The sequence below is a fragment of the Sinocyclocheilus grahami genome, unplaced genomic scaffold (genome assembly GCF_001515645.1).
Source record: "Sinocyclocheilus grahami isolate Dianchi unplaced genomic scaffold, SAMN03320097.WGS_v1.1 scaffold688.1, whole genome shotgun sequence".
In the NCBI taxonomy this organism is placed as follows: domain Eukaryota; kingdom Metazoa; phylum Chordata; class Actinopteri; order Cypriniformes; family Cyprinidae; genus Sinocyclocheilus; species Sinocyclocheilus grahami.
In genome coordinates this window covers 930,680-939,849 of record NW_015505867.1, presented here as the reverse complement: position 1 = coordinate 939,849, position 9,170 = coordinate 930,680, and the positions used below count along the sequence as shown (strand labels likewise).

The 9,170-nt window shown below is 45.2% G+C and overlaps 1 protein-coding gene across 1 annotated transcript in view; it reads right to left on the bottom strand.

The window, feature by feature from the left end:
• Positions 1 to 9,153, bottom strand: part of LOC107559513 (insulin receptor substrate 2-like) — a 14,845-nt gene extending 5,692 nt beyond the window's left edge. The window contains exon 1 of the mRNA XM_016243373.1: positions 4,786 to 9,153. Coding sequence (XP_016098859.1) covers positions 4,786 to 7,987 — 3,202 coding nt within the window. The 5' untranslated portion in view covers positions 7,988 to 9,153. The remainder of the gene's footprint in view (positions 1 to 4,785) is intronic.
• Between the last annotated feature and the right edge of the window lie 17 nt (positions 9,154 to 9,170).

Sequence of the window (9,170 nt, the reverse complement as noted above, 5' to 3'; positions counted from 1 at the left end):
TTTTTTTTTTTTTTTTTTTTTTGATCACTATAAATTTGTATTATTGTGATCAAAAAAAATAATTAACTGACATGACTGATGCGAGTTTGGCTTTAAATTAAGCAAAAACACTGTTTATTTAAGATAAATCTAATTCAGTATCAAAATCAGAACATTACATAACTATAATTTAACAATTTTAAATAACACCAAAACAGAATTCTGAAGGAAATTCTGCTTCTAACAGTTCAATGAGTAAATATATATCAATCAATATTAAAGCTAAATGTAAGTATGCTCAAATTCAAATATCAGTAAGAGCAGATGGAGACCATAAGTAGGAGGTCTTGTTGGACCCTCTGACATCAAATTCCCTCCCCATCTCTCTCCCTCTTGTTTTGTCTCTCAAGAGTGATCTCTCAAACTAAAAAAAAACAGACTCAGTCTTCAGATCTACATAGCTGAATGCAACATATCGCTTCCTAAACACATTTACGACATAGAAACTTTCCCGTGTCTGTGTGAGAAATCAGCGCAGGTATTTAAAGCAGCTGTAATCCGGACCCTACTGGTTCAAGTCAACAACCTGTGAACCTGCTGCCCCAATCTCCAAAAACTATCCCCTCTCTACACACACATTTGTCCTGCAACTCATTTTTTTTTATTTCACACAGGTTAAATTTAGCCACCTGCAGCCAGGCCGGGAACAGTCTGCCATTCTCCCACACATAAAACACACAACTGTTCTCACACACAAGACGTATTTACTGTAGTGAGAAAAGCAGTTGAGTGACTGACTGTACTGTAAACATGTGGTAGCGTTACTAATTTATTTATCTATGCCAGTCTCATATATCATAGATGGGGGGTATCAGTTTTAACCCGTGGGGTAGAAATAATGTCTCTGTTCATCTTCACTCAGTAGGATCTTCCAGTTTTACTCCCATTAGGAATGTTCACACTGTCAGCGATTTGTAGCAACAAAGCAACTGGAAGTCATTCATTTTCAGTGAGAGTTTGAGGTAGCAGAAGTGACTTCCATGGACACATACAATTCAAATTGAAGGGATTGACTCTCTCAAATTGTCTCTGTTACAAAACATTACAAAGTATGTGGACTTCTGTACGAGTTTTGATTTGTTTTCGTTTTTATTTTAGCCCTTTTGCCACTTTATAGTTCCCTATATGGAGAAAGAAGAGACAAAAATCCTCAGGAAATCCACATTGCCCAAACTAGCTCAACGGATAGGAGCTATGAGCACCAACTGCTAGGCCATAGCTTCAAAAAAACCTAGTGTTACAATTTAAATATCAATATCAAATTGCAATCTGTAACTTTACAGTGACAGAAACAGTCTGGACATCATCAGCTATGGGAAGAGTGGCAGAGAGATATCTAGGCAAAAGGTTGTACTGTATGCATGGTGTGATGATCTTCATGTGTAAATGTCACAGCCTAATCTCATAACACTACAGCCAACTAAGCCAACAGAGCTCAGCGGTCGAATGGAAATAGACACCAGTCCATGAATAAGAAAGTGTGTGCATAAGGGTGTGTGAGCTCAGCAGATCCCACACTTGTTCCCTTTTAAACAAACCCAAAAAGCTTGCAAAGATAAAACCATTTAAATTCATTTGATGACAGTAAAGCATCACTATATATTCTGCTCCCCCTGCCACACACACACTCAGATCACTTAGCTCAGCAGGGGAGAAAAGGAGCATTCATTCAGAATCAGGCCACATGCCATGCAATTATTCCCACACACGGCACATGCTCTTAAAGAGCATCCTATGCAGATTTCAGATGATCTATTCCAGCCACATCCCACTCATTGCCACATGCTAAACACACACATATAAAGGGGATTTTAAATGTACAGGATGCTAACATAAAGTGTTATGTTAAATGTTATATAGTTTACATGCATACACAAAAATGATGAAAAATTGATGAATAATCCCGTGAGTGTGTGTGGGTGTATGCCATTTACTTGGTCACCAAATAAAGCTGCTCAACAATGTCTAATCTGTGGCAGCATGTAATCCGCTTTATCTGTGCTGCTAAAAGTAGGGAGCAGTGAGAACATTTAACAGAACATCTTGGATGAGTTTAACACTATAAAATCTGCTACAATAGCAGGTACTTACAGAGTCAGCAACAACATTAACAGGACTAAGAGGTGAAGGAGGACATGAAGAGGGAGAGAGAGGATAGGGAGGCAGATTCAGAGTGATGATTGGAGATAGATGGAGAACGCAAGACATGAAAATAATCCCTCAAATATGAAAATAATCAAAGGAGATATTAAACAGAAAGAAGAGAGAAAGATAGTATGATTATGGACTAGGATTCAAAGGAATAGGTGTGTGTTTTGATGGGGGATGGTCGCCTGAGCCTGTTCTCTAGAAATAAAAGCAAGCAAATTGATAGACACAACCTCTCGTTCACTGCTGTACTTTTCAATTAAATCAAGTCTATCAAAGCAGAAAGGGGCGGGACTCAGTGTGTCTGCAACAAAAGAGAGATTTCACTTTTATTTCAAGCTTGTGCCAACTGTTTTTACTGGTTATGTGACTGTATCTCCCTGTATGTCTCTTTGAGGTGTTGTTTGGGGCAGCAGATGGTCGCTAATCATTAGAGTATTGTCAGGGCTCTGATGGGCCTGATAACCACTATGCACGGCTTGGAATGGCAGGTGCACGACCCTGGCCCCCACCATCTGCTGGCCTGGCCCCTAACACACACTATTCTCAGGGGAAAGCTTCTTAGGAAGCCCCTCACAGACACATTCAGCTCTCTGAGATGAGTTCTTGGAATGTCCTAATGGTACATTTTTAATAAGACATTGTTTATTCTCTTCTCTAGTGTTATTATAAACACAAAAATGAAAAGAATCCAATCTAAGGAAATAAAAGATATCTAAAAGCTTCATTGCCCACAGTGCTCCCAATACTGATCTCTATAGCCCTCTATATGCAAAGCCAGGTCAGGGGTGACCAGTCTGATTTACAACACACTGCTGGAGTATTTTAACATCCAACGACTCAGTGAGGACGCAGACATAAAAAACACTGAACTAAATACAACAGAGTGTGACAAAAACCAATCAGTCCTAACAAGATGAAGCGTCGTCATAAACCTGAGTCAAACATCCTGCACACTATGTAAATATGTAGTTGTGTTTGTCAAAGTATGCGTCTGCTTCCCATTCACAAATGTACTATTCAAATCAGTGTGTAAAAAGTGATGGGAGGAGGGAAGGAGTGGAATGTGGCATTACAGACGCTGGCGTAGTAAACAGAGTGCAGCCTATCCATGCTGTCATGCTCAATGGATCCCATACTGGTGCAAGTTCCAATCAGGAAGACTATCAGGCAATTCTATGGAAATAAGAGCTCTGTTCTGTCTCTGTGGCTCATCTTTTGTTTTGGTGGAATGTTGTCGGTGACCAATCACAGGGCAGGATGGCTGAGTGCTAGCGAGTGTGTGTCGATGTTTGTGCGAGTTTTCTTTGTGATCTCCTCCCACTGTTCTAGGACTTCCGTGGCCTGTGGCTATAACTTTCTGCTCCGTCCACTTGTGGAGGTAAACAGAGAACTGCAGAAACACCTGCTTCGCCAACACAAACCCTCTTAAACACACCCTAGAGATCATAATTGAGCTTCTGATGTCGTCTGTTTGCCTTGTATGGTGCATGCGCTGTTTTAAGAGGCTTCTGCTTCTAGACTCTTTTGTGAAGTGTCATTCATCAGTCGCTCTGTCCTTCGAGTGTAATCTTTCACCTTGATTTTTGTCAGTGCAAGGGTCTCAGCAAAGTGTAGAGTACTCGTTTTTTACATTATTTACATCCTCCATGCAATCCCACTTATGCAAAGTCATGCTTGACAAGAAAAACACCTTCTATCTTACTACTTGTTTCAGTGTGTAACGTCCACGTGAGTCTATATCTGTGTCTATCAGCACACGTTTATCTCTGAGCTACACAAACAACTTTGTTTTTCATGTCCTGCTGAAAAACGAAAGCTGGGTCATTCCTTAAAAGAAACATGGCAGGTTGGAAAAACAAGTCGACATTAACCTCTCAGAACGACCTTTGCACATGTTCTGCATTCCAGCCCTAAAACCCTCTACCTGAAAACTGATAAACAACTGACTCACTTGTTTGTATCTGAGCTACTGTTCACTCAAGTATGACACAATGACTAATTCTGATTCAGAGAATGAGTCAAGGTATGATGCAAATATTGGGAATGATTCCTCTTTTGCTGGATTATTGACATGCGAATATGAGCTCTCTCTCTTTTGCATTTACATCCTCTAAATCTGACCGCATCCCACAGATCCCTCATCCTCACACTATTGTCAACAAAATTAACATTTAAAAAAATAAGCAGCTCCAGTGCAGAGGAATAAAACCTTTAACTGACCTGTTTTCATCCTAAACACTCTGCAGGAACGGATGAAGCGATCAGTCTCTGAGAATAAAAAACTGCGCCACAGCTTTTAAAGAGACTTTTCCATCATTCTGACACTCAAGTTACTCAATTAGCTCTCTCACATTAGAGAGAAATCTGCCATGTGCCACATTCATCTGGTGCACAAGTAATGTGCTGTTGTTATTTTAGCAAAAAATAAACTGTCATGTCATATTGAGACATTAACACCGCTAAATCATCATTCTGAATAATTCAGAGCATAACATTTGACAATAGTGTGAAAGGAATGACACTAAACATTAACTAATGAAGGTAGTGAGCTTGCACATCACCACTTATCTCTTTTTTTTCATTCAGAAAGCTTACCTTTTACTGTTGTTGCCGTCTCCTTGAACCCAAGGCTGGCATACGGACTGGCATGTATTCCATTGATGCCCTCTTTACAGCAGCTGGTAGCTTTGAACCGGACAAGAGAATCACAGCTGTCAAGTCCTCCATCCATCAAGTTTAAGGCAATGTAGTTAAGTCCATTCTGAAAGCCAGCCGACGTCTCCCTGCACATGGGACTGTTATACTCTTCATCCGATCCTTCGCTGTTCCTCACAGAAACAGACACATTCTCCACAGAGGCCGAACCGTGCCGCCTGGCGTCATGTGCAAAGGAGGGAAAAACTGGTGTTACAGTGGTGGTTGAGGAGAATGTCTCTGAACTGTGCCGCCTGCGTCCCTGGGGGTCAGCACGAATCACCTTGGCACCTCGGTCAGGGTCCACCAAGGCCAGAGTGGTGCCACGCAGCAGAAAAGCCTCAACGGCAGGCACTCCCACAGTCTCTTCTATGGTCAGCCTCTGCATGCAGGAGGATGGGTTGATGGTCTGCCCACCTTCTGAGGGCTGCGACACAGGCTGCAGAGGGGAAGCAGGCACGCCGAATGTCATCTCTGTGTAATCGTCTTTAGCTTTGTCAACCGGGCCCACTGGTGCCACCTGTGCAGTGAGGTGGTACCTTTCGTCTTCCTCCTCTTCCTCAGGGTGGGCGGGGCAGGGTGTGAGCTCTGGAAGTGGCTCCAAACGATTAGATGGAGCAGCATTTCCAGATTTGGGTGACTGCAAACTCACATTAATGTTCATGTAATCAGAAAGGGGGGATGTCCTGTGATCAGCGGATGATCCGAGGGATGAGACTGGGCTCTCGGAGGAAGCAGTGGAGGGTGGAGTGCAACTTTCAGCAACATGTCCAAAGTCTATGTTTATGTACTCACCAGGACTTTTTGGCTCAGGGGGGAGGGGATGCTCATTCATACTAGGTAATGTTCGGAACATGTCCAGGGAGAGGCGGGTGGGCCGGCTGATCCTGTGCCGGAGGATGAGGCTGTCTGTACGGCTTTGTCTTATAGGTGATGGGGCAGGGGAGGATGCTATGCTTACTGACTCCTCTATTATTCTGTGATTTTGAGGATTCATGACAACATACTGATCATTGTCCGCATCCTTTAGAGCCTGCTGGGGCTTATGACAGCGGGGCAGAGAGTTAAACGAGTGAAGCTGTCGGAGACAGGGAGATTGCTCCATACCCACAGGGCTCAGGTAGTAGTCTGGTGGCGTGACCGAATCTACAGGGGACATGTTGAGGTACTCACCATTCGTCAGTTTCCCATCTGAGCTGTCAATGGAGAACTTAGAGCCGCACAGAATCCTTATGTAGCCACTGTCATCCAGAGAACAGCTGCTGGGGGAATTGGTTCTGTAACCATTAGCTATAGTGAGGGGGTGCGTCCTGGGGTTGATTATCTGCTTCGGAGCAGAAACGCACATTGGGCTCATAGGCATGTAGTTGTCAGCCTTCCCCCCTTGCGGAGCCACACCTGGTGTCATTGGCATGTAGCCATCGTCGCCCAGATTACTGCTGGAACTTTTCAGTAACCATCCGATTTCAATGTCCCCGTAATCCTCAGGATATGTGACCTTTGGGGATGCGGTGTGAGAGCTGCGCCCCGAATGGCCTCCAATTGTATAAGTGGCTCTCATGAGCGTGTATTCATCCAGTGAAGCTGAGGACACTTGTGATGGCACCCTCTTCTGGTAAGGCATGGTGAGAGAGTGTGTCCTCTTCCTGTAGGCATTCTCCAAATCTCCTTTGCCTTCCTCAGCTGCTGCCCGGACGCTTCGCCGTCCACAGATGTTTGGCCTCTCCATAATCATGTATCCGTGCAGGTCGGTGCCCTCCTGTGAGGGGGGTGTGTCAGCAAGTGACTCGGGTGTGTTGCTTCGGTTTGCTGCTAAAAGGTGCCGTATATCACCCGGGCTGGAGCCACACTCATCGCAGGAGATAAAGCCAGCATCGCTGGGGGAGCCCGAAATGGAAGCGGTGCAGCTGGAGGGGCGAGGGCCGCTTTCTATGTTACTGCTGCAGGACAGGCTGACAGGGCTGGGAGCTGAGGGAGGGGAGTGAGAGACAGGCATGCACATGGATTTGCTATGCTGCAGGGATGACGACTCGAATGTTCTGCATGGGCGAGCTGTCACTGTGTTGGATCGGCTCAAATGCGTCCTGTTCACGCCTGGGCTGATGGGGCTGCCCGTGGTGCCGTCACCCTCGCTGGCCGTGCGGATCCTACAGGACGTCAGTTTCGCCACTGGAGACGTCGCTGCCATGCTGTCGGTGCGCGAGCGCCGCTTCAGCCCGGTCTGACTCGGCGGGAGGTTGTTAAAGTGCCGCCTGGTGGGCACAGAGATAGGGTTGCTACCTGAGGACTGGCTTTTGCTGCGCGGGCGGAACTCTGACATCTCTTTCATGGCTTTCATCGCCTCCAAAATAGTCTCGTGAATGTTTTGCGCCACCACCGAGTCGTCCGCCTGCATCCACAACTCGCCGGGTCCGATAGACGCGGACCGGCCCACCTCGATGAAGAAGAAGCTGTCCGAGTGTCCGCATCGGCGGATGTTCATCAGCTGTAAAATCACCGACGCCGCCTCCGTGTTGAGTTTCACGAAGCTGATCGTCCGGCTGGTTAAACACAGCCTGTAAACGCCCGTTAAGTTCCTGCTCTGTCCGAGTCCCTTAGATTTCAGATTGACCTGCCAAACCTCCGTGTAAGTGGCGGAGACGGGCGTTATCACGCCGTAGCTCGCCTCATCAAAGCCGACGAGGGATGACGCCGAATTATTCGCGGAGCCGTCGCTCACTTTCCCCTCGTTCATTAAATCCGTTAAGACCGAGTACCAGTCCTCCTGTTCCTGCTCGTTTTCGGCGGCCACGGCAAAATACTCGTCCTTGGTGTAAAGGGCGATCAGGTGTTTGTGTTTGGCATCGGCTCTCTTGTTGATGTTCAGGCACGAGCTCAAAGGTATAACCCGTTTAGCAGCCGACTTGTTTTTCCATTTCTTCTCGCTCTCGTAATACTCCAGCCGGGCGCGACAGCCCTCGCTCGGCTCCCTCAGCACGAAAAAGCGCTTGTGTCCGTGCTTCTGCTTCCTCAGATAGCCGCATTTCTTAACGTGGTTGCTGTTCTTCACGGTCATATTTGAAATCAGCTGTCCTCCCGTCGGCGGCGGACTCGCCATTCTCATATATGCTGTGAAGAAAAACTCTCACTTTTGCTTGACTTGTGCTGTCAGTCAGTTATAATCCTGTCAGACTCTCTTGTGGACCCGGCTCGGAGTGCGCGTTCGCTGCGAGGAGCGGTTTAACAGTAAATAACACATATCGCTAAGTGACTGGAGTGAAGAGGAAAAACAACATGTGACGTCCTACACATCCAAGCTTTGGTTACAAAAAAAATAAAATACGCACACACTAGGCGGTGCAACCTTCGGGGGAGGCGTACCTATGAACCCGGCCCTTTAACAGCTCATTGGGTTCATTGGTGGAAATGTTTGATTGACAGTAGAGCGAACCGATCACTTTCTACTCCTATTCTTCGCTCCGCCCCCACTGGAACAGGCACCAGAGGCTTGTCAGAGGATCGCAACCCGCTGTGCGTGCCGCTCGGATAGCCGCTCAGTTTTACGGTCTTACATTTTGCTCAAATACGGAATAAAATGACTGTGCATAGTCATATTTTGGGGTCGTTTTAGGGAACAGCTGGGGTGGTTAAAACAACCAGTAAGTAGGCTACTGACTAGTGGCGCAAGTGTTCCTGCATTTTGTAATTTGCTCTTTAAAAATGACATCGTTTTGTGTTCATTTCGTTTGTAAAGTCAAACCTCCGATAAGCTATCAAATGCGTTTCAGCTCATATATCTATCATAGAATGTCGCAATACTTCAATATTGTTCAGTTCAATAAGGTATAATGCTATTTGCTATGTATTTATGCTGTTAAATTATCTGCAAATGTTTGTATGTGTGTTTTTCTAATGAAACTTGAATAGCAAATTTCCTGCCATTTTTTTTTTTTTTACATTTTAAAGCCATTTCCAAATCTAACATAAACTAGCCTATGCCTTTTTATTTTAATGATAGCTAATACTGTAAGTTTCATTTTGTTATTGAACGATTAACCCAGATCACGTCAGTAAGCATCATCCCTGCTCTGACGCATCATAAAATTAATATGCAATGCGCGTGAATTTATAGCCTATTCCTATATATATATATATATATATACAACGTTTGTGGAGCATCCCCGTTATGTAACGCAACCGGTGCTCTGGGCTATTTAGAGAGTCTGGATGCGTCTTGTGTTACGCGACTGCCTCTAGCGTTCCCGAATATTGTGTGTGTGTTCGTGTGTGTGTGTGTGTTCGTGTGT